We start from the raw sequence: 26,389 nt of genomic DNA, 5'->3' as shown, positions 1-26,389 counted from the left end.
TGATGTTTAACAGCTGAAGAACGTTAAGCTGTTCAGGGCAGTCTTATTTCAGGGCAGTCTTAAATCAGCGACAAAGCAACAGTTTTTCTGTAACAGTTCTATTGTAACAGCTGTTTTGCAACACCAGTACACTGTTGCAAACAGTCTATGTTATTACTTTTCACTCTTTTAATCATCTTTTGAGCAACAAACACATATTTTGAGATCATGATTAATATGAGGAGCTAAACCCCAACACTGGGATGACGGAGGAAGCCATATTTCATACGTGTGGTAATTATATTTAATTCTTTTTATGACTTTTTGCATTAATTTAATCGTTTTATGATTTTTCTTAATTAGTTGTGAAGTCGTATGATGATGTATGCTTGGTCTAAGTGCTTTTGATGCATCATGCTAGTGATTTACAGTTAATCTTTTTAAAATCTACCCTGGCAAAGAATTAGAGTCAATAAACAAGAGCTATAATTGTCTAAGAATTGATTTTTGAACCACATGGTATGAGGTTTGGTGGAATCCTGAGTCTCAGTAATCTCTCGACATTGTGACAAACCTTGTGTATATATTTTCTTTATTTTTATTTTTTTCTATTATTAAGTCTGAAATTGAGTCTACACAAGTCCGAGTTGAACGAACTTTATTTACCACTTAAAAAACTACATCAATTTTTGGCGCCGCTGCCGGGGATCGAACCCGGGTCACTCGCGTGACAGGCGGGAATACTTACCAGTATAATTTTTGGCTCCGCCGACGCGGATTTGTATTTAGATTTGTTTTAAGTTTATTTATTTTTTTATTATATTTTTTTTTTGTTCTTTTTTACGCGTTTTGGTATTTTTCGATTCTTTTCAGATTTGGAACGAAGCTACAAGGAAAGAAAAGTACTATAAAAGGAAAGCATCGCTAAAGAAGGAAAGAAAAGAGGAATCTGAAAGGAGTGAAGAGGAAGATTTTGTATATAGTTATTTTGTTTTATTTTTAGAAACTGTAAATAGGATTTTATTTTTCTAATTTTTCTTTTCCTTTTTGGACATTTTTATTTTTGGACTTGGACATTTTTATTTTTAAACCCTAAGGAAGGGTTAAAATTAAATATATACTGTTTGCAGGGAAGGACGACAGTTACGATACTGTCTCGACTCCTCGGGTTCGTACACTGACATAGGAGTCGGTGGCCTGAGTCGAATTCAACGGTTCATCGCCCGTCTGGTACGGGAGGTAAGACTTTATCCACCCACGAATCCCCTGTCAGTGCGTTTCTCTTTCAATTTGTTTTCTTGTTTTCTTGTGTTGGTGAAAACCCTAGCCATAGGTATGCCTTACATAAATCTGTATAAATATTATTCTTCTGAACTGGTGTAAACCCTAGCCGTGGGTATGCCTTTCATAAACTTGTAGAAACACTTCGTCATAAACAATTCCTCTTCGAATGTCACCGTAGTAACGTCAGCTACCTCATGAATAGTGACGGGTAATCATTATTATGCAAAGTAGGCACGTGCGGGTAGGTGACTTTTTTTTTTGAAAGGAAAACAAAGCGCTTGGTTTATGGTTTTGATTTTCTGGATTTTTGGGTTGATAGACAAGTATTACCCCTGAGGGTTTTGGATTATTATTTGGAATGAACTGTTTTAGAATATTAATGTTTTTGGTTATGAATATAAGTGGCATGAGTACCCCAGGGAAATCATGGAATTGTGAATGTAGTGCGATAGTAGAAAGCATGAAACACGGGAAAAATATGGCTATCGGTTTTTTATCTCCCCTGTGAAGATTTGAAGTAGTAGACCATGTATTTTGTCTAGCAAGACTTACTCGATTTTTCGGATCTCCTGATGAAAGGAATCTCCCGGGTGTAAGACCGAGTTTTATGGGAAGCACCACTGTGACTGTGGAAAGTCCCCAGTCATCCCTTGTCGTGTCATGACTGGTAACCGGGCCGTCTGGTAACTGAGTCGTCGATCCCTAGGAGGGTCGTTTGGATTCTACCGTCCTGACGTCTAGGTCGAAATATGAGATTGAGGATTGAAAGTTGACATTGTAATCGAGTATCAGCTACTGTTAGTCGCGGAACCTAGACATGTTGTAAACGGTAGGCGCATTCATCCACGGCGTACGATTTTGTATTTCGTCAGTCGATACAGTGAGCCAGCTCCAATTTTAATTTTCCAGCTACTTGTTTCATGGCTTTAATTTGCGCCGCAGATCCTACTCTAGAAACAGAAATCCCGTTATTCTTTTTTCTAGATCTTTAAAAATGGGTTTTAAAAAAGAAAGTCGTCTTCGAGGTGAACCAAAAGGAAATTCAGTTTTCATCCCCCAGACTGTCAAAAAGCAAGAATTTTCCTTTATTACCCTTGGATTTTAGGAATATTTTATCTATTAAGGAGGATGCCCCAGATACCTGAAATAGAGATGATCATGGAAAAAGTAAAATATTTGATCGGATCCATTTCGGGTAACCGAAAGATCAATCTCCCACTGTGGTCGCCAATTGTTTGAGGGTGAAAACGGTTTCTGCTGATTTCGGTAATTTTGGGTGTGTGGGTGAGAAACGAGTCTAAACCCCTAAACAATGTACAGCAAGGGAGTACTTTAGATTCAAGAGATCAATTTGTACAAATCCGGCCTAAACCAAGAAATGGTCGTTCCATACTTGCTTCGGTCACAAAGAGGAGGAGAAGGGTTGGTTTTGGAGAGGGAAGCGAAATGAGTGTTGAGACCAGAATAGTTGATCCTGGAAGAGTAGTTGTTTTGTGACTTGCATCAGAAAGTAGGAATCTAACAGATGGGAAAGCTAGCAAACGTTTTCTGACTGTTGTACACTCCTGACCAGAACTTGTTGTTCGGTGGAAACAGGTAAGATTTATTTATACAAGTCAAAGTGAAACGTACTCTGGTCTCGTAAGAAATGGAAAACGGATGAGTAAATGGGAGGAGGTGGTAACCGGTAACGCCTGGAATTGATGTTCCATAAAAGAAAGCATTTTACCATTACTCCTTGTATTTACTAACCTCCTCATCCTTATGACACTGTCTTGTAACGGGCGTAGTGTACGCCGTATGCTGTAAACCGCCAAACCAAAACCCAATGAGCACCCCCCAGTTTGTGACATGTGTTGATCTCTCGAGTGTTTTCCTGGAAAACATGTAGCATGTTGTTGTTGTTTGGCAAGTTGATCTTGGGAGACTTGCCGGCTCGGTGGTGACCTTCGACGGTCGAGATTTTGCATCTTGAGAGGAAGGGTATCCGTTGATTATTGCAACCCTTCGTTTGGTAGCCAGTGGCATGAAAGCATGGACGGGATGGCTTTAATATGGCCTAGTTTAGGTGTGGCCAAAAGCTAGGGTTTTGGCATTTTTTTGGCGCGACCAAAACTAGGGCTTGGCATCGATCCAAAAATATGCCCTGCGTTAGCTGGTAACCTTGGACGGCTAAGATCTGAGTCTTAGATGGAAATGTGGCCGTCGATTGTTGCAAGCCTTCGTTTAGGAAGCCGTGAAGGGAAGGCCGGCATGGTATGGTTGAGGCGCAGAAAGGTCGTTGGCACGGCATCCCATTGGCACATGTGGCATGGTCGGCATGCCTTGGCGCGATTTAGGCGTGGCCAAAACTAGGCTTTTGGCGTTGGGCCAAAGGTTACCATGCGTTGGTTGGTGACCTTGGACGGCTAAGATTTGCATCTAAGATGGAAGGGTGGTCGTTGATTGTTGCACGCCTTCGTTTTGGCAGCCGTGAGGGGAAGGCCGGCATGGTATTGTTTAGGCGCGGCAAGGTGGCTGGCACGGCATGTCATTGGCACATGTGGCATGGTCGGCATGCCTTGGTGCGGTTTAGGCGTGGCTAAAACTAGGGCATTGGCCAAAAGTTACCATGCGCTGGTTGGTGACCTTGGACGGTTAAGATTTGCATCTAAGATGGAAGTGTGGTCGTTTATTGTCGCACGCCTTCGTTTTGGCAGTCGTAAAGGGAATGTCGGCATGGTACGGTTTAGGCGCGGCAAGGTGGCTGGCACGGCATGCCATTGGCACATGTTGCATGGTCGGCATGCCTTGGCGCGGTTTAAGCGTGGCCAAAACTAGGGTTTTGGCATTGGGCCAAAGGTTACCATGCGTTGGCTGGCGACCTTGGAAGGCTAAGATTTGCATCTAAGATGGAAGGGTGGTCGTTGATTGTCGCACGCCTTCGTTTTGGCAGCCGTAAAGGGAAGGCCGACATGGTATGGTTTAGGCGCGGCAAGGTGGATGGCACTGCATGCCATTGACACATGTGGCATGGTCGGCATGCCTTGGTGCGGTTTAGGCGTGGCTAAAACTAGGGTTTTGGCGTTGGGCCAAAGGTTACCATCCGTTGGCTGGCGACCTTAGACGGCTAAGATTTACATCTAAGATGGAAGGGTGGCCGTTGATTATCGCACGCATTCGTTTTGGCAGCCGTATAGGGAAGGCCGACAAGGTATGGTTTAGGCGCGGCATTCCATTGGCACATGTGGCATGGTCGGCATGCCTTGGCGCGATTTAGGCGTGGCCAAAACTAGGGTTTTGGCATTGGGCCAAAGGTTACCATGCGTTGGCTGGCAACCTTGGACGTCTAAGATCTGCATCTCATATGGAAGGGTGACCGTTGATTGTTGCAACCCTTCGTTTTGGAAGCCAGCGGCATGTAGCGGGGTCGGTATGGCTTTGGCATGGAATCGTGGCTGGCATGGTTTTCCATTGGCACGGTGGCACGGCTGGCATGGTTGGCATGCCTTAGAGCGGATACATGGCTGGCATGGTTTGCCATTGGCACGGTGGCGCGGCTGGCATGGTTTGCCATTGGCACGGTGGTGCGGCTGGCATGGTTCGCATGCCTTGGAACGGAGATGTGGCTGGCATGGCATGCCATTGGCACATGCGACTGGCATGGTTGGCATGCCTTGGCGCGGAGACGTGGATGTCATGGTTTTCCATTAGCACGGTGGTGTAAGAATTTAGGTCTTGGTGTACGAAGGTGATGTCGGTCAATACTAAGGGTTCTACCGTGGAACATGACACATATATATGTAAAAAAAAAAGGTACCCTGGTAATTCTTACGTAGGCGTGTTGAATGATTCAATAAATGCGCTAGTGGTCCTAGTGATGTCATGTCAGATGTAAGGTTTTACGATTTTAACCCTAAGCTAAAAACCACCATCAACAACTGCAAAAATGATCTTCCAAACAATTTTCTTAGAATTTAAACAAATAAACCTAGAAACATGAAGATGATAACATTGGACATAGCTATGTGTAATCACAATAATGGTTATTCATAACTCTAGTTATTCTTCTAAATAAAACAAGAAAATAGAAGATTTACTATGAAAACAATATCACAATTTACTCATCCTCTTCCTCGTCGGAGATACTCCAAGATGCTTGAATTGTGTTCAATTCTTCCTTGAGCTCGGGAAACTTCGTTGCAACCAACGACAATTGTTATTGGACACACTTCACCCTTGAATTGACCTTACACACACCCTTGTGAATTTTTTGAAGAAGACTCAAGGTGGTAGGGTCACAATTGTTAAGGGAAGCATCTCTTTGTCTTTTGCGCACATTTTTTGAAGGTACAGGGACGAACCGGTTTGGGAACCCCGAGAGAGTTGCCAATTGAATCAAAACCACGATCACGGCAAATTTGACCAATCAAGCAAGGATAACCTAACATCTTGATGGGTGAAGTCATCGAAGTCATTTGAAAAATGATAAATCCACAAATATCGAGACTTTGAACACCCGATTCAAGGAAATAGACCAATTCTGCAAACTCATGACTCCACCAAGAGTTCTCAATTATGGAGGGACAAAGTTTGGAGATACCAAGTTTTCCAAATGCCATCAATGCAATACTAAGATCGTTAGTAGGAAACTTCCCTTGATTCCAAGCTACCTTCTTGCCACAAAGCCCAAGAAATATTTCATCACATGATGGACGTTCATCACTAGGTCTAGGAAGATGCACGTTTCCCAATGGAATGCTGGTAATCTTCGAAATTAGTTCTCTATCAACAAGAAATCTTTTTCTATTCATCATGGATTTGAATTCCATTTTATTAAGATCAATATCATGAATGTTGGCATAGAAAATTCTTGTGAGAGAATCAAATCCTTGCCATGACCATCAAAGATGTTTCCAAGATTGAATTTTTTGAAGAAAACTAAATCCTCTTCATGCCCACTAGATAGATCCAATTTCTTTTCTAGGATAAAACCTTTAGATGAAATCTTTTCAAAAATTCTAGCACAAGAATCATCCACAAACCTAATCCTAAGAGAATTTTGGTCACAAGAAAAATCCATGCTAGAGGTATTTGAGCTTTTGGAACTTCTTTTTGAGCCCTTAGAATTCATCATGAGATCTAAGAAATTGAAAGGAACAAGAGGAATTTACTTACTTGGAGTGAATCTTGAACACCCTTTCTTTTAATTTCTCCAAAGAGACTTCAATGGAGGAAGCACACAAAACCCTAGAGGTTCACGTACGCGGACTGACGGGATGAAGAAGAGAGTGCGCAAACTTCTTCTTTATAAGATCAATAATGGGCTTGGACCCGTTTGTGAATCGCGACCCACAAAAGAAAAGTGGGATTTTCTTAGACGTTTGCATATCAAAGGTTATGCATCCCGTGACAACTCAAATTGTGAGAGACGATGGATGCAGTAAAAAGCTTTATTTGGTATTGAAAAAGAGAATAACAAAACTGGACACAACTCAAACCATTTCTTTCCCCATTCCAAGATATATACAAATGGGGTATTGCCAGGCTTGTTACCAAGAGGCATAATGTGCAGAGGAATTCTCATGCAACATTTCTGGTTGATATGTGTGAACAGTTCCCGTGATGTAATCAACGTAATGATGATAATTAGGGCAGTTAGAGCTTTCTATACTTCATTTAATATGGATAGAAGGAAGATTCTTCTGATTCCTAGGCTATACCATATTATTCCATGGTATAACATGTACATAACCTTTTTCGGATTGATTCTTAGGCCTAACAGAATTAAGTTTTCCTAAGAATTTAAAAACGTCTTCTAAAGCTCTGAATAGATCTTTATCAATTGATCCATTATGATAGTATTCCTCAAAGAGATCAAGAGTTAATCTGGTGAGATTCCATATCCTTGAGCGTGACGAACGTTTCCTCAATCTTTCCTTCTTTTTATTTTTTCCTTTGGATTGATACATATCATCTAAATCTTCCTTTTTAGATGAAGTGAGATTATCATGAGGAACCGGAGGTTTTAACCATAATAATCCTTGAGCATTCTTTAAGGATTTCTGGCGTGCGTTACAGATGCCAATAGAAAGTTTTCCAAAGAAATTTCCCATGGGACAATTTTTAAGGAACGAACAAACACAAACTTATTAGGTGTAGAGTGTTTGCCTGCTCTGATACCAATTGAAAAAGCGGAGGTCTAACAACCACACCTAACATTTCGCTTAGCAATCTGGATCGACAAACTCCAATATACTTTCTAGAGAATCAACTAGACAGTCATACTCAATCTAGATAAAAGTATATCAAAGAGTTAATATCTCAATCTCTCGATTTGATCTATAATCAAGCAAATAGAAATCTGCGAGTCTTTATCAAAGAGAGATAACTTGGATGGTACCAAAGGCCAATATCCAAGTGTCAATCAATTTAAATCAACAACCAAAGGTTGGATATTCTAATTGATTGAACCTAACACACAACCTCTGATATTTCAATTATATAACAAAATATAATGCGGAATAGAAATAACACAGACACCAGAATTTTGTTAACGAGGAAACCACAAATGCAGAAAAACCCCGGGACCTAGTCCAGATTGAACACATTGTATTAAGCCGTTACAGACACTAGCCTACTTCAAACTAACTTCGGTATGGACTTTATTTGAACCCCAATCAATCTCACACTGATCCAAGGTACAGTTATGCTCCTACGTCTCTGATCCCAGAAAGATGCTACTTACTTTATTCCCTTAGCTGATCTCACCCACAACTAAAAGTTGTTACGACCCAAATTCGAAGACTTTAATAAACAAATATGTATCACATAGAAAGTCTATAGTAATAGATAAATCTGTCTCCCACAGAAATACCTACAAGATTTTGTTCCGTCTTTTGATAAATCAAGGTGAACAGGAACCAATTGATAAACTGGACTTACATTCCCGAAGAACATCCTAGTATTATCAATCACCTCACAACAATATTAATCGACGCGGCGAAAGAAGATGTTGTGGAATCACAAACGATGAGACGAAGATGTTTGTGTTTACTTTTATATCTTGCCTATCGGAGATATTAATATCAAGCCAATCCTTACGATTGTACTCGTACGACAGAATATGCAAGATCAGATCACACAACTACAAGAAAGTAGTATCGGTCTGGCTTCACAATCCCAATGAAGTCTTTAAGTCGTTAACCTGGTTTAGAAGAAGAAACCAAAGGTTAAAGGAAAATCGACTCTAGCTATGCAACTAGTATCACACAGAAGGTGTGGGGATTAGGTTTCTCAGTTGCTAGAGTTCTCCTTTATATAGTCTTTGAAATCAGGGTTTGCAATCAATGTTAGCTTGGTAACAAAGCATTCAATATTCACCGTTAGATGAAAACCTGATTTAGATTCAAGATAATATCTTTCAACCGTTAGATCGAAAAACCTATCTTGTTACACACAAGTGAAATGTACGATTTTAGGTTTGTGTAACCGTACCCAAACATGTACATTTGTTGGTTGAATAGTAGTTAACCAAATGGTTAGCCATATGAGTACTTTCATATCAACCAATCTCTTCTTCACCAGAACTAGTTCAAATGACTCAAATGAACTAGTTAGAGAGTTGTTCAATTGCAAGTAAATCTTATTTAACTACACAAGACACAATTGAAGCAAGAACGATTTGATTCACTCGAATCGGTTCATGAACTTTATAGCCACGGTTTGCAAACTTGCATTCCTTAGTTTATATAAATATGAGTTCACAAACAATCGTTTTTAGATATAACCTAACTCAAGTTCGCAGACTGGGTTCGTGGACTTAAGTTCCCGGAAGGACTTCTCAAACTCCAGCAGATTTTCTCGGGTCGAGAACTTCCGCCAGTTTGCAGACTGGGTTCGCGGACTGAGTTCACGGCTCTTGTTCCGGTTCTCTTGATCAACAAAGTTCGCAAACTTCGGTTCAAGGAATAAGGACTTATACATATTTGTGTTTCCAAAACAATGCTTATATCCACCATTGGTTATATAATCTAAACTCTCATTTCAATCATTGACACATTTTTCTATAATGTTATAATAGTCGTTAGACATAAAGAATCGACTATCGTCATCAAAGCCATTTTCAAAGTGATTGAAACATAACATGACTTTCGTCACTAGGTAAAGATAAGTTTGGCGAAAGCGAAATCTTACCAACACATATTTCGAGAAATAGATATGCGAGATAAACTCGGCTCGAAATAGAAAATGTGTATAATCAAAGTCTATATAGCATAACGACTTTTGTCTCAATATAGGAGATAGAGTAGATAGACTTTTGAGTAATAGATAAGTTCAAGCCTCCACATACCTTTTAGTCGATGAAGATCCACCAGTTCCTTGAGCAGTCCTTCGTCTTGTATGATGATCGTCATGGAGTTCTTGAGCTCAGCTACACTTTCTATCCTAGTCTGAGACCTTAGCTATAGTAGACTAGAAATCAAGACTTATAGTTTTGATCACTAACATTGAAAAACATGATTGAGATAGCAACGCATGCGAGGTCGACCGAGCAATGCTCTAACAAAGCTATCTCGATTTGAAAAGTTAAATCGAATATTTTTTGAATCTCTAAATCAAAATGAATCTAACGTTACTGGTGAACGAGATTAGGTTCTGGATATTAGCTTCTTGTTGATCTATCACCAAAATTAGGTTTTGTAGATAAATCTAGTGAAAATCGATCTGAAATCCATAATTTAGAGGTAGTGATGGTGCTACAGGTGGTGGATTCGGTGGAAATATAAATAGTGATGGATCTGATGATAAAGTTCGTTGATACGGTTGTATTGGAGTAAAAACTGATTCTGCTGGAAATGGTAAATTTGGGTGTGTCGCCGAGAAACGAATCTAAACCCTAAACAAATGCACTGCACGGGAGTACTTTAGATTCGAGATATCAATTTGTACAATCCTGGCCAAAACCAAGAAATGGCCGTTCCAGTCTTGCTTCGGTCACAAAATGAAGGAGAAGGGTTGATCTTAGGGAGGAAAGTGAAGAAGGTGTTGAGATCATAATGATGAACTATGAAGGTGTGGTTGTTTTATGACTTGTATCAGAATATGGAACTTGCTTACAGAATGTAAGCTATCAGTTCTTTGGTGTTTACTTCTACATACTGTGTTAATAACCAAAATTGTCGTTGGTTGAAATAGGTTGAAAACCTATTTAATCAGTCGTAGTTGCGCGAACCCTGATCTCATAGGAACTGGGAATAGTTGAGTGATGGAGGAGTGGGATCATGAAGGATGGTGAAAACCACGTTTCCACTATGAGGGGAAGACTGTGTGGTTTCGTCCCACTACTTCTCTATCATCACTAACTGCCCGCCTTTCCTGACACTTTCTTGTAATGGCCGTGTTGCCCGTCGCACGCTGTAGTCTGTCATACCAATACCCTGATGACAGTTTGTGACATGTTTGATGTATCGAGTATTTTCGTGGAAAACATGAAGCAAGTTGCTGAGTGGGTCTTGCTTGCAAGACCTAATTATTCTAACCAATCACGCGCAAACTAAGTGGCGGGTAGTCATGTGTGATGAGTCAAGTCATGAGACTTGACGCAAAGAATAGCATGTAACGCTATTAGCGTTAAATAACTAAGTTATTTGTGAAACCGATATTTATGAAATATCGTATGTATTCGATGTATGTAAAGCATCGTTTTTAAGCAAGCAGCTCAAAATAATCGATGCATGTGATGCATCGTTGTATTGATCCCGTCCTGGTTGGTCGAGGAAACTAGTGTCTTAAAAGGATCATGATCGGCCAGTTTCAGGAAGCTGTTGTGAGCTATTTATGCATGCCAAAGGTAGGTAGGTCGGTCCCTATAGGAGAGTGATGGCTGGTAGCAATTTTGACATCCTATTGGTCGGTCCAAGTTAAATCTAGACCGGTTAAATTGGCTAGCCAAATTGGATGGCTGAGATGATTTGCGGCAATTGTTGGTTACCGCTATTTATTTAAGATTTCTACAAGAAGGGCGGCTGGCCATCTTTGGGAGATCGTTTATGAGTCATATGGGCAGGACACGGCTTGGACGATTGTTCCTTATGGAAGAGGGGTGGCCAGTGATCATGGCCATATCTTGTTGAAAGCCTAGAGTAGGAGTTTGGCCGGAAGATTCGTCTAGCGAAGTTGGGCGGTCGAGATGATTTGCGGCAGTTAATGGATGTCGTTGATTTAATTTAGGTTTTAAAAGCCGTGTGGCCAACCCATTTTGGGACAATGGTTTTTGGTGTTGGCGGCATTTTGTGGATCATTCGACCAACCAGCGCTATAGTGTGGCCACTAGTGAGTGTATCCGCACTTTGTCCGTTGATCGGAATTGAATCTAGGCCGATCAATTCGGCTGGCAAAGTTGGACGGCCGAGATCGTTTTGTGGTAGTAATGTAACGCTGCTTAATAAAAATTAGAATTTTGTAATTCGCACGGCCAACTAGCTTTGGGAAATCGTTTAGTGGCTCTTTTGGCGAGTTTGAAGGATTCTGATTGGCAAGGCGTTAGTGGGCCCGCCGGTGTGCATGGTGGTGCTTGTCCGACCGTGTTAAGAAGTGGCTAGACTTGATAAATCGAGTGGCCAAAACGTACAGCCGTGATGGTTTTAAGACTAACATGGGCATCCTATATTAAATTATTTAAGGGATTAGGTTATCGACCAGCCAACTTCCAACTTTATTTAAAAGTGTGTGTGGCGCATTTAAAGCGATTTGACTGGTCGATGGGAAAGGGAGTTGACAAGCGGAAACATGGAGTGTGGCTGATCAGCCGGCCAAGTAGCGTGGCCACGCAGCCCACGCCTCCCTTTGATGTTTCTTTTACTTGCTATAATTCCTCTTTATTTCTTGTTTTCTACTTTTGGTAGGATTCTGCTCCTAGTAGTCCATGGAGGATTAATTTCCTAGCTTACCTAGGTTTGGTCTCGACCAACAGAGTTCGAGATATTGCATAGGGCGCAAAAAACCTAACTTTTGCGAATTAATTAGGTTAAAATTTGAATTTTGCGAGCTGTCACAAAAATGGTCAAATTTGGTGAATTTTGTATGTTGACACAAAATTCTTAATTTTATTCTCAGAGAGCAGTCAGCGCGTCTTCTGACTGGGTACTTTCATATAGACCTTAATCTTGATACTTCGGGAAATTCATGCTACTCAGCTGCGAGTGAACACTAATTGTCATGTTCATATCAATATTAAGGGTTCAGCCGGGGAATATAGCATAAGAAAAATACTCAATAAACCATACATTAATGAATAATGCAGGCGAGAGATTAATAAAATTTATAGAATGTTTGGGATTGTTGCTACATGCACCATTCTGAATAAATTTTATATACATATACTGAATTGCTCAATACATATGTAAGTAAAGAGTCATAGGCACTCATTATTTTTAAATGGCTATATTTTTTTGCAGAATGACAGCACATTAAAACAGGGTTTCACAATTTTAGCCCTGAACTAAAAACCACCATCAACAACGGTGGATTAGGAAATACCAGTACCCGAGTTGTCGATGGATTTGGTCGAGGTGGTGGAGCTGGTGGTGGTGCAGGCGTTGGTGGTGGAAGAGTTGTTTCTCTCTCTACAAATTTTGGTTTCCAGTTGATAAAAGGAACTTTCAGATTTAGTATGGGGAAGTGTATATGTGGTACCACTGATTAAATAGATTCTTTTCTAGAAAGGCAAGGGTATAATTATTGTTGTATAAGGGCAATTATGAAGGCCCGTTAAAAGTAAGGTTATTTATACAATTTCCAATTGTAACAATAAATAGGATTATTAAATTTAATTTCGACTTTGTCAAAAGACTTAGAATACCTTGATCACAAGAATATCCTGCTAAATTTCTGATTTCAACATACTTACATGAAACGACATAAGCATGAAATTTTTATCTAAAAAAACAACCTACGTGGAAAGTGCACTAATCAAGTGCACTAATCAAGTTTACTTACCTAGATGCATTAGGTTCTATGAAATCAAGCTAATCAAAGTAATCCAACGTCTAAAAGCACTAGACCTATTTAACTAAGATTATGATCCAATTGTGACTAGTAGGATATATCACTGCAAGCACTATTCACAATTATGCTACATATAATCAGAATTATGCAACGTTTGCGTATTGAAAACCCTAATCCAGCAAAAGAAATGAAAACTAACTCAATTGATCCCGAAATCGACCAAACAAGCATTCAAATCTTATAACAATATTAATAGTGAATCATAAACGACAAAGCATAGAAACAAAACTAATTCATTGCACAAAAATCCTTTTTGAAATTCCAACTTATTCCTTGATCAATAACAAAGATTTAGATACTAGTTATAGAGTTCATCATAATATCTCAGCTATGGAGTTCATCATAATAATAAATGAAATAAAGAAAATGAAAAAAAAAAGCAAACCCTAAAAGCGCATAGCGTACCACGTCTATTCTCCAAAAGCTCCAAGTTGTAAGCTTTTGAAGATCCAAAAGGAGTAGAACTGTAGAAGACTTTTCCTTTCATGGATCTTCTTGTTTCCAGAATTAGGTCAAGTCTTCAAAAATCCGTACCCAAAGAAGTGCACTAAGCCCATACGAAGGAAAACCCATGTACAAATTGTCGCTGAAAATCCAATTTTTCATAAAAACACCTCCAATACCAATTGGCTGTTGTCATCTGATCATTGATCAATACTTTTGTTGCACGATGAAGAGGGATAAGATCCATCAAAGCCCACGCAGTATGTATCAAGGTAGTCTCATTACTTTCAAGGTACATATTCATGTGTCATGAACAGAAAACATAATTTTCTGTAAATACCATCACTTTTTCAGTTTAGCTTGTTGATCATGCAGTTGGATTCTTCCTAGTAAGAGAGTATTGATGAAGTTATTGCTTAACCTTTTAAGCTAAAATGAAAAAGTGATACCAACTCTTTTATTTTAGAAACAGAGAGAATATTAATCCCAAGAAAGTTAAAGAAAAATCATATATGCAAGCCTTACTTAGACATGAAAGTTACGCGCCAATTAGGCAACAGATGGTTCACCCAAATAGAACGATTAGACTTGCATGGTTCAGAAATTGGGTTTCAGAGCTGGCATATATTGGTCACAAGCAGATACAGTATCAGTGTATTTTGACCAGTGACGCTGCGAAGTGGTTGAAATGAAGGCACAAGTTTTATCAAGGGCTATAAATATGCATCTGTATTTGGACTGTCGCCTTGGAAACCACAGACAGGGAAGGACGTTGACCCAAAAGGAAGACTTGTATCCCTTTTCCAAGTACATACATGTAACTAAGAGCTGCCATAAAGTACCGTGAGCAAAGTCTTGATTCAAAAGTTTCTGCACGAAAGAAGTACAGAAACTTGTTAATGATATACAGAGGAGTTTCTGAATGTAATCCATCCTTCCTGTACCAACCTAATAAACAAAAGAAATCGTTTTAACATACTACTCTAGAAATAGAAAGAGCGGATGAATTTCTCTGGCCTCATTCAAATGCAGAAAACTTTAGCCGCACATCAACCAAAAACCATGAAACATAATTGACGATAAGAACCCATAGAAATGATGAAAACATGCATCAAGAAGCAAAAGTTTGTTGTAATTCTGATATCAGTTTAAAATTGGCACCCAAACAACGTAACATGGGAAATGCCTATACTGACATATCCAACCATTGCCCATAGAATATTAATATTTACATTGTATCTCAGAGATCAAGTTGTCCCAGTTGTAAAGATCTCATGGAACATCTAAGGTAAAGCCGAATAACTGATTGTGGGAGGGACAGGATGTTCTACTGTATAGTACTCTTCAATAGGTAGCAAAATTAGACTGATTCATAAGCAACCTCATGTAGTTTCTCTAAAAACAATAACTACGTCGGCAGTAAGTAGTGGTAGTGGTGGCTATCTGTGTACAACTAATGTGAGGAGGATAAACAGATTCTTATTAAGCTGTTGCAGCAGTTTAGATAGCAGATCCTGCTACAAGGGTCTGGGTTTGGGTGTTTCTGACATAAGTGAGGGAACGTGTATGCATCTGGACAGTATCTGCAGAATCGACAAAATCATGCTCGGCGATATATCCTGAAGCTGGCTGTGTAGAGTTAGAAACAGGGAGATTCTTTTCATTTACTGGTTGCTGATCACGTCGCCACTGATGATGGGAACCTGGATATGGTCTCTGAAGGTTGACATTGTTGCTATTAAACTGCTGCTGCTGAAACCAAGATAACTGTGATAGTCTCCCAGCAATTTGTAGTGGCGTTGTTGGCCTCACCACTCCCGCCAATTCAGACTTTCTCATAACCTAGTATCCAAAAGCAGAAATGAAAAAGATAAAGTCAAATACGAAAACAAAAAACAACTCGATATATTTGGAACCAAAAGACCGGAATTGGAACAGAGCTTGTTCTTCCATGATTCTCAATTTTGGACAAAGAGAAAAGACAAATAGTTAAATTAAAGGACATGCAGTTGCTAACCTGTAAAGTTCTAGACCAAAAAGAGCTCCCACTGCGTGCCACTGCCCTGTCAACAGACTCTTCATCGCCAAAGGTAATATAAGCAGAGCTAAAATTGTAGAACCAACCGATAACATTAAGCAACTATTTAAAACTTGCCGCAGAAAACAGAGAAAAACCTTTCAAAAGTCTTTCAAAAACAGGACAAACTGTACCACTAAGGAAAAAGGGAAGAAATTAGATTGTACCCTTTCGGTTGACCAGTTATTGCATCTCTGAGTATGATTACTTTGAATATCACACCACACTTGGAAAAATGCGAAGCCAAGGCTTCATCAGTCGCGGCAAAATGAACCTAACATTTTTAACAGTGGAAAATCATAAGTGTCTTATATGCAACAATATGCATACAGTAACATATATAAGATCTAATCAACAACTGTCTACAACGGACTTACTTCTGAGTTGTTTTGACGCATGCTGACACTTTTAAAATAATTCTCGACTTCATCAAAATTTTAGTTCTAGACATTTCTTTAACAATTTTACCTATTATCAGCTTGCAGTGAATGCTTGCATAATAATAACTTTATGCAAACCAAAACATTTTCATGTTTAGATACATGCAGCAAGTCTATGCAATATTTCCTTGAGGTGGGACCTTTGATATGTCATCAAAAGGTAGGACTATATTACAACAGATGGAAAAATCAGGACCGAGTAATATTTTTGCATGCACAGAAAACTTATCCTAGTACAGAACAAGGACCAGATTTTGAATCCTTATTTGGTTGTCATTTCCTAACAAATTTGGGGTGCCATACGTTGACAGGTCCTGAACATAACTCGCTTCCTATGGGGTTTAAGTTTCAACTAGGAAAACAATTTAAACAAATCAAAAAAGATGTTTCGAAGCACTTACATTAGTAACAAATACAGTTCTCGAGTCATCACCTTCTCCCTGAAAATTCATGGCACCTGCAAAAGGACAAGTTAAATTATATCATGCAAGAAAAATGTCTCTTGCCAGACAACCATGTAGGCCATTGGTCTCAGCTGACATTAATAATTACTCTAAACAAACAGAATAAGAGGATGCTAATAGTCTGAAGAGTACAGGATGGACAGCAGTGCAGGTCAAATGTGCTATTCACCAAAATAGTCAGAACTCAGGTAACCGCGAAGGCAGATTTAACCAAACCCAGCATCTAACAGGATCTCGTAAAATTTCTTCCCAGAGACTCCTTTAATCCAAATCATCAATAACGTCTAACTTCAAGTGCAATCCAGTTTAGTGATCTACGTATATATGCACTTACAAAATACACCAGCACCCTTCAAAAAGTTTGCCATTCAAGATGCTAGTTTGTAAAGGAAGACAACTTTTCGTTAAAACTCATGTAATTTAAATGTGTAAAATACAGCTCCAAAAAATATTTGAGCCAAGAAGATTTCAAACTCCAAAATCAAATTAAGTAGTCAAGCGAACATACTAATGACTTTGAACAGTGATAGAAACAGAAATGGCTTCGGCTAGCATTAAGATCAGGAAACAGATGGAAAAATAATGTGCCTTAGGACTGCAAAATGTGCATCGAAAGATTTGTTGCATTGAAGTATTATAAGAGCATTACCACCATTTGAGAAAGAAGTAATATGACCATCAACTGTCCTCTGACCATGCTCTGAACAAAGCTCCGACCCTCTCACATCAACTGGATGCAATTTTATCTTAACATCCTGCACAAGAAAAGCCAGTTACTTTCCAAAAAAAAAAAAATGCCAGGATACTTACCATTTGAAACAGTGGATTGGTTTCCTCGAATATAGATTATACTAAATGACATCCGTTTTACTCAATATAAGTTCCGTATATAGTTCACATGAAAACAAACATAACTTGGGCAAAACAAACAAAATATTATAGATGAGCTCCGGGGGGAAAATTGCTTCTTACAGTTTCCACGGGCTTAAGATTGGTATTTCCATCCTCGCCACTTACAATAGCGCCAGGCCCAGCTACCAAAGACATTGAATTAGCTCTTGTGCCGGGTGGTACAGCTGGATACTTAGATGCCATATTAGATACAGCAGTTTTCGACCACTTGGAGCCATTGGAATAATCAGTCTCACCAAACTGCCTCTTCCTACCAGAATTATTTGCATCATTTGGTGCACCCTTTGTGTTACAGAGATGTCTACGTTCAAAGCAAGTCTCAGAGATGAGACCGTCGGAGTTATTATGAACTGGGGAATCTTTTACCATTGAACTAGGGTTTCTGTCATCATGTGCCACTGCTTTCCTTGTAACTTCAGCACCGTGGACATCGATCCCATTGCGTTTACCAACAGTGTTATCGTCATTTGGCTTCCCTAATCTGTCCCAAACATTACCTCGTGGCCTGGAGTTATGTTCTGATAACCAATGCTTTTTCCCAGGAACTTCAGACATAGGATGGAGCCTTAAATTAGGGCCTTCTGCATAAATTAAAAATTGCACCTCTAAGCATGTACTTCTCTCATTTGGTTCTTAACAGAACTACAGAGATATCCTGCCGAAGTGGTGAAGTGTACAACTCTATAAATACATGTGAATCCTACCATGGTGCACATAGTTCCAAACCCTAAATCTACGCACAGATGCCTTGGTAACTCAAATAGATAAAGAGATCCTTAAGGCATACGATTTATAATAGCTGTTCACTGTCCTGATAAATATATCATCATTTGCTAATTTACGCAGCCCTCTATATATCGTTTTGACAACTCTCGCCTATTCTAAATTTCATCGATGCATATGGCTTTGTTTTCGTAACACTATAAACATATATCAAGTTGTTCTTCATCAATCTTATGAATTGAAAGCTTGGAGGAACTGATAAGAAAAGATTCAAACAGAAAATCAACTAAGGCAAAGGTGGACCTAATCTTAACAAATTATCAGGGTGTATGTGTATCCAGATTAGTGAACTAACACATGCAAGATATGGGTCTAAAGAGTGCTCGACAAGATTTCATGCTGTCAACCACAATTTTAAGATATGGCACAGAGATCAATGGAATATATCTTCAAATAAATCAGAAAAATGATCATTTCATGTATGAAACAGAATAACCTCACAATGATGCACACTCGTTCTCATAGATTTCATACAAGAGACCTACAGTACCTGCCATCACAGATTGTGAACTCGCAGAACCAAATTTTCTCTCCACTGAAGATTGATGTCGAGGGAACAGCTCACCACGGCTATTCTTGACAATCTGAACAACAGTATCCAGTTGCTCAAGTTAAACGAGAAGTCAGCAATAAACATAGATTCAGATAACTAAGGTCAGAGAAGGTCAGTGCCAACCTTTCTCTGCCCCTCATATCTAACATTCTTCTCACCACCAGATAAATTTCCAGAAGACACTTCCACTCTAGAAGAATCATGCTTCACAATATCACGATGATTAACCTCAGCCGATACCATATCTCCTGGAACTTCGCTCTTCTGCAATTTTATGTTCAATTCCTTCTTAATTATGTCACTCCAAGAACGACAAAACTTAGATTTTGTATGCTGGAAGACTTCATATATCCCATCTCCAGAAGAAACAGGTGCAGGTGAAGAGGTGCTCACCCGGTACTTTTCACTGTGGGACTGCAGAGCATAGTAATACACAAAACTTTGAACAAAATGACAAATGTACTAGCATATCAAACATATAGTAATTAAACTCAGTATATATTACCAGCTCGTAATCAGTATTTCCATTCTCATGATCGTGAAGTTTCTTTAACCTGAAATCCCTTTGTTCCTTATCTACAACAGCATCATTATAAGCAGCTCTAACCACCACATCTTTTAAGCTCGACAAGTCACTTGTTAATACACGTGATTGTTCTACAGCTCTCAAGAGAACATCCCAAAGCCTGAAAGAATGCAGACATGTAAAGTTAAACACAAAGACAACAGACAGACAGACAAATCAGTCGAACAGAAGAAGAAAAAGGTCAACAAAGAATAATAACAAAGCCTGTAAGAAACCAACCAGAAACATCATACCACAGACAAAGACTACACCAAATCAATAACAAAGAACAAAAAATGCATCAAAGCCACCTGGTTTTGTAAAATTAATTTATTACTGAAACAAATTGGAGGAACAATGTAATACCAGGACACAAATTCACTACTCTTTTCGCCGAGAAACGCCTCCAAATCATCCCTGGCTTGATGCTGGTGCTTTCCATTACAAACAAGAACCATGATATACTCCTACAAAGATACAGCAATTAAAAATTTAACAATTATCTACTCAGGAAAACCTAACAATCTGGACATTATATTAAACTCAATGATGGAATCATCAAGAACATAACTCACAAAACCAAAAAAATCAATTTCAACAAATATCAACATAAAAGCATAAAAAACTAGAAAAACTTACAAGTACATTAACGAACATCTACATGTTAACACAGATGAGATGTCATCTTAAGGTCTATCACTTGTTACATACTTCTATTGCACATTCCACATCCTAAAATGAGATAACTGCCGAAAATCTGACTGTCCAAGGTGAAATCCTCAAGAACGCCAAAATCGAAAAATCTGAAGAAATACTAGCTAAAAACTATTAAAACGACTCTCGAAGAAAAATTAGGGTTTACGACTTTTAATTTCTAGTTCAAATACTAGCATCTGAACGTTGTATTAACACTTTTCTCAAGAAAAATTGCTTAAAAATAATTTCAGAGTTGATGATGAAACTGAGAAAAAACTAGCAATCGGTTGCACATTTTTCCCATCCTAATGTATACTTCTTCTCAAACCAAACCGAGAAATCTAACAACCGATAGAGAAATCATCAGAAGAACAAAAAAAAACGCTCAAACCCAAAAAAAACATCTGAAGAAATTTCAACAAAAATGAGAAATTAGGGTTTATAACTTGTAACTTTTACTTCAAATACTATAATCTGAACATTATATTCACAAACTTCACTTCAAATACTAGAATCTGTAAAAAAAAAAAAACTTACAGCAAGAACATCATCGATATGATCGCCAATCAGTTGGATGAGTTTATCAGAGATGGACGATTTAAGTTTAGCAGCTAATGAAGATTTTCTATCTAACTGGAAAGATCTAGGGTTTCCATTAAAGACATCTTCATTGTGATTCATCATTTCCTTCTCCATCCTCATCGCCACCACCACCAACACAGGGTTTTGTTTCCTACTGTCTATTTACAGGAATGCATTCCTTCCGCGTGAAACCGCCTTTTTATTTATATAAGACGGAATTAGATATTTCCACCCCAACTTACTCAGCAGTACTCAGATAGGCTTCGTTATCGGCTGATGATAGTACACTGTACACCTGAGGTTGTTTGGTGACTAGTGATCGGATGGATTAGCCTAAAAAGATACATAAACGGTCGTAATTAAAGGCATCCAACGGATGAGAGTTTTAAGGTTGTTTTATTTGTTTTTGACACGGAGACCTCGTCAAAATTGTTATTTGTCGCGGATTCGAGCAGGGCCAAAATCTCCACTAACACTCGTTAACTTGGATCTAGTCAATGTATTACTATGTAAAAGTACGGTAAATGGGAGAGTTGTATGGACAAATAACAATATTATAAGTGATTGAAGAATGTTGTCATGAAGTTTACAACCATGTATTTTTATTTATGCACAAAGAGTCAAATGAGGTTGTAATTGTTTGGCAAAGGGAACCAGAGCAACTAGTTTAAGTAAGTCTTGGTCATCAAATTTCCCTATTTGGTTAAAATCTAACGAGAAGAATTTGATGTTTTGGTTTAAGTTATCTAATAATAGTCTCTTTCTTATAAAAAAAATATATTACTATAATTTAGACCAAACTACCCTTAATAAACGCACTTACTAACCACATGCCCATTTTTGAAGTAACTTTACTGCCATCATCAGGCATATCACGGGTGACCAGAAAAATAATAATGATGTTAAGGACTTTTGATTGTTCTTAACGACTAAGATAATTATAACTGAATCACCGTCGGATGTTCAAAGTAATGAAGTAAAGATAATTCCACGAAGAATAAACCAAACAATGTATACGAAAACCTAATTAAAAACAAAGAAGAAGAAAGACATGCAATGTATAGCAAATCATGCTATCTTAACATGCAATAGTGTTTATGATCAAAAACAACTTATTGAGCGGATGGAAATTTTCAGGATGAAAGGTTATGATAAACGGAGTCGTAAAATTTGACATCTTGATTTTCTTTAAAAAAATTTATATATTTCTGTTTTATAGATTCTGATGTATTTTCTTGAAATAGAAACGAATTGAGTTCTGAATCATTGAAGAAATATTTGGAAGAGTAAAATGTTAGATAATTTTCGGTATTTCTTAGAGAAGGTTCTTGGAATTTTCTATGTGCTTGGCACCGATGGATTTGAGGGTGGAGTGCAGTTAGGGTAGGTAGTTGGAGTAGGTAATATACTTTAACGATGTTTGGCGTAAATATTTTAGGAAGGATTTCATTTTCCCGTCAGTTTTTTTTCCTTTATTCCGTGGAAAAGAAGTTACACGATACCCCCTCGGAATTCGAATTTACTCTTTATTTTCCACCCATATAAAAAGCAATTTTTCGTCCTTCTCTCTTCTCTCTTCTCTCTTCCTTTTCCATGTCTTTCTCCTCTTCGTGAAAAACTCCGCCACAACGATAAAGCTCTGGATCCAAATCTAGGAAACTCTCAATATTTTTCTCATATTTTCACCTTCATCTATGAGTAAATCGTTGTCGTTCTTTTTCTTGTATAAAAGTATTTTTCCTTATTTGATTATCTATAAAACCCTATACTTTTTTCTTCTAAGGATTAGTAAAGACCTAACTTTTGGGTTCCTATATAAACTAGTAAAGAAATTTTGGTAATCAACACGATGTTTAAATGGGGTGTGAGATCTATTTGTATTGATGAATTTGTGTTTTATATTCGATCGGTCTTTAATTGTGATGATATTAGCTCTGATCCAAAGCCTTTACTTGATTTTATTGGATGGGTTGCATTTTTTTATGTTTCATCTTCGTGTCATGAACTCCTATTGCGTTTAGTTGTCGGTCTAGTTCAATATCCTTTTGAGTCTCGAAATAAGACTAAAGTAGGACTTTGCAGTAACTAAATTTTGCTTACTACTTGTTTTGTTGTAAAATTATGAGTTGATCTACTTCTTTTTTAATGGATATATCAAACCCTACATTTTTTTAGGAATTAATACTACTTGTTGTGATGTATAATTATAAATCTGATCTACTTGTTGCTCTAATTGTGAATCTGATCTACTTGTGTGTTTTAATTTGTGTATAATTTGTTATATGGGTTTTCATGCAATTTATTGATTTGTGGTTTTTTCTTGTCGTGTGTCTATATTAGTTATAAGCTTGTCCATCAGTTTTAGCATGGTCGATTGGGATAATAGCAGAGGTGAAGAGGAGGAAGTACTTTACGTAGTTCCATAATCAAAAAAAAAATTTGTCGTTGTTCCAAAAGAAATGAAACAAAATATAGGTAAAACTAGGAATGCTCATGATGTTCATATCGATCTATTATGCGCCTCTCCATCTAGCATTTGGTAGACCTCGTACAATAATTGTCCTAGTTCTACCGTATCTTTTGTTTCATTTCTTCTGGATGTTTTTGCGGTTTGTTTGGAAACAGAACACCAACCTCTATCTATTGCAGATTAACCACCAGTGTATCTAAATATTCAAAAAGAGTGTTATTTAGCAAGATTATATAGGAGAGTGATAGGCATTGTCACAATGAACTAAGAATGTACAAAGCCCCTTTTGTCACATTATATGAAAGTTTAGTTAGGGCTTGTGTGACTCGAAATATGTAAAAGTTGGGGAGAAAGTTGCAATGTTCCTCCTTGTTATTGGCCATGATACTAAAGACCGACACGTTGCGTTTGATTTTATACGTTCAGGGGAAACATTTAGTCGTTTTTTTAATGAGGTATTGGACAAAATAATTTAACTTCAAGCAGATCTTTTAAAACCTACCAATTGAAGATCATCTTCTGCAGTCAGTAGTCTCCCTCGTGCATGGCATCAATTTTTTGAGATAACTTTGTATTTGCGGTGCTGTATTTTTTGTTTGTTTTTTTTTTGTGATATTATTTGGAGTTTACCTATTGAGTTACGCTAACATGGAAGGATGTTGTTGGAGCACTTGATGGTACTTACATGTATGCCTATGTGTTATCGGAAGATCAACCAAGGTTCTGTAATCGTAAGGGTGATATACGTCAAAATGTGCTTGCAATATGTTCTTTTGACATGAAGTTTACTTATGTTCTAGATGTATGGGAAGGGTCAGCTCATGATGGGAGAGTTTTAAACTCTATTGTAAGACATCCAATTAATCCTTTTACTGTCCCAGCTGGTTAGTGGCAAACACTACGTTTTCTTGATTGTTCCTCTTTTGTCACATTATATACCTTTTATTGCCATTACATGAAATACAGTGTCAAACACTAATATCCTATTTCTACTTTAGGGAAGTACTACTTAGGTGATGATGGCTACCCAAATGCACCTGGTTTATTAACACCATACTATGGAACCCGTTATCACCTCAAGGATCATCAAGGTCGTCGTCCATAAAATGCTAGAGAGTTGTATAATTATAAACATTCTTTACTGAGAAATGTGTTAGAAAGGTGTTTTGGGCCATTGAAAAGAAGATTTTCTTGTCTAAGAACTTTCACGTTCTTACCATATAAAACACAAGTTAAGTTAGTTATAGCTTGTTGTATCATCCATAATCATATCAAGAAGGTCGATCCAGAAGACTTATTTGATGATGAACCAGACTTACCCGAGGATTCTGAGGCCGAAATTATACTGACGGAGCAAATTATTAATTTGTTACCAACACCTAAGTGGACAGCCAAATGAGATCAGTTAGCCGTAGCTATGTGGAATGCTTATAACCCTAACAACCCCAGAGATCATTAGCTTATATTATGTTTTGTGTTTTTTGTTAAAAATCATGTGTATGAGTTGTTAGATTTTTTTTTGTGTGGTTTATGAGAAAATATATTATTTGTTACTGTGTTTTATCTAATTAGTAATTGTTTGGCATATTCACTCTGTTTGGTTTATTTGGAGTACCAGTTTGCATGTTATAAATGAAATGTGATATTTTTTGATTTCTCTGTATTGGAAATATTATTAATAGTGAATATCAGGTTGCGGAACAAAGTAAACATAAATAGAGCGGAAAACAATGCAAAAGCCACGCATGTCATCGCATCCAGATATGGGTCGTGTTCTGATTGATACACAGGTAGAACAAATTGCTACAAGAAACAAAGGTGACAACGGTTAGAAGTCAGTAGCTCTTCAGCAAGTTCGAACAAACGTAAAATCTAAGTTAGAGCAAGAAATCAGTGTTGATAACGTGAAAAATCGTCTGAAAACATGGAAGGAAACTACGCTGCAATGAGTTTTCTTCTTAACAAAAGTGGATTTGGTAGGCATCCTACAAAAATACGCTTTCAGCTCCTGAATCGGTTTGGAAGGAATTCCTTAAGGTAACTTTTTTTCACCATTTTGATGTACTTGGATTATGTTATATATTTGCAAGTTATTAATTTGCATCTCTTTTGATTATAGCATAACCCACAGTATAGTAAATACCGCGATAAGTCCCTGAATTATATTGATAAGATTAGAATAAATTTCGGAAATGATCAAGCAACTGGTAGTGAAGCACAAACAGTTGTTGTTACTGAAAATAATCTCAGAGCTGATGATATCGCACCTGATGGTTGTGAAACACATGAAATTGATCATGATGGAAATTATGAGACAGTAGGTCATGCTAACATTAGTGAAGCAACTGGTAGTACATCTAATCGAATTTCTAATGTAACCGCATCTACTACCAAAGATAATGTGAATAAGAGGAAGATGAAAAATCGGGAGAACGCAGAATCCAAAAAGGAACCAATGACCCAAATGGCAGAAGGCATTACTAGCATTGTAAATCATATGATCCAAATAGATATGAATCCTGACGTTGATGTTTTATTTGAGTCACTAAGAGCACTTCCGCATATAACCTCTATCATGCGTGTGAAACTTGTTGATTATCTTGTGAATGACGCTACAAAAACTAAGATGTTTTTCAAGATGAAGGAGGATGAGCAGTTAGATTGGTGTATCATTCGATTCCCTGCACAAACGGATGGATAAGATCTCAATTAGAGGGACTTTTTTGGGGATTAGTTTGGAATATACTAACTTTTTTGGATGGGTATTTTAATGCTCTGGCACTACTAACTAGCTTTTGGACAACATACAGTTGAACTGGCAGGCAATTTTTTGAAGAAGTTCTGCTGAACTTTTATATATGAACAATGAAGAAGCTCGACTCGATCTTTATATATTATATATGTAGATTTTTTTGGATATCGAATGATACAGATACAAACTTTATATTTCCACTGCGTCGTCTTTTGAAGATGGAATCATTAGCTCTGCGCAGTTCTAATAAAGGTACAAGTCTTTCCATCTTCATTTGTTTTGTGTTATTTTTCTTCACTTACTTTTTAATCGACATTGGTACTTCTGGTTACATTTTGAA

General features: G+C 37.9%; 1 protein-coding gene across 3 annotated transcripts; it reads right to left on the bottom strand.

Annotated features, from left to right (window-relative positions):
* Window positions 1–14,851: 14,851 nt before the first annotated feature.
* On the bottom strand, window positions 14,852–20,984 carry LOC113358743. 3 transcript variants are annotated; one of them, XM_026602401.1, is made up of 12 exons: window positions 20,783–20,984; window positions 19,916–20,016; window positions 19,490–19,670; window positions 19,378–19,398; window positions 19,108–19,248; window positions 18,922–19,015; window positions 17,709–18,229; window positions 17,386–17,491; window positions 16,674–16,729; window positions 16,000–16,106; window positions 15,773–15,860; window positions 14,852–15,597 (listed from the first exon to the last, which is right to left on the bottom strand). In XM_026602401.1, exons 1-12 carry the CDS (start codon window positions 20,945–20,947, stop codon window positions 15,256–15,258), a joined length of 1,923 nt encoding a protein of 640 aa, XP_026458186.1. In that variant the 5' UTR covers window positions 20,948–20,984; the 3' UTR covers window positions 14,852–15,255. The 3 variants fall into 3 exon arrangements, with proteins under 3 accessions (XP_026458186.1, XP_026458185.1, XP_026458187.1); XM_026602400.1 differs by having other exon boundaries at window positions 19,108–19,398; XM_026602402.1 differs by having other exon boundaries at window positions 15,542–15,597; window positions 15,773–15,831; window positions 19,108–19,398.
* Between the last annotated feature and the right edge of the window lie 5,405 nt (window positions 20,985–26,389).

This window comes from Papaver somniferum, chromosome 3 (genome assembly GCF_003573695.1).
Source record: "Papaver somniferum cultivar HN1 chromosome 3, ASM357369v1, whole genome shotgun sequence".
In the NCBI taxonomy this organism is placed as follows: domain Eukaryota; kingdom Viridiplantae; phylum Streptophyta; class Magnoliopsida; order Ranunculales; family Papaveraceae; genus Papaver; species Papaver somniferum.
Note: the sequence above shows the minus strand (reverse complement) of the source record. Positions and strands in the feature narration are given on the sequence as shown.

Coding starts and splice junctions, on each gene's coding strand:
- LOC113358743 (XM_026602400.1), bottom strand. CDS start 20,947: ATGAGGATGGAGAAGGAAATGATGAATCACAATGAAGATGTCTTTAAT. Junction 19,016..19,107: donor GATATGAGGGGCAGAGAAAG/GTTGGCACTGAC, acceptor ACTGTTGTTCAG/ATTGTCAAGAATAGCCGTGG. Junction 16,107..16,673: donor GAACTGTATTTGTTACTAAT/GTAAGTGCTTCG, acceptor TAAAAATGTTAG/GTTCATTTTGCCGCGACTGA.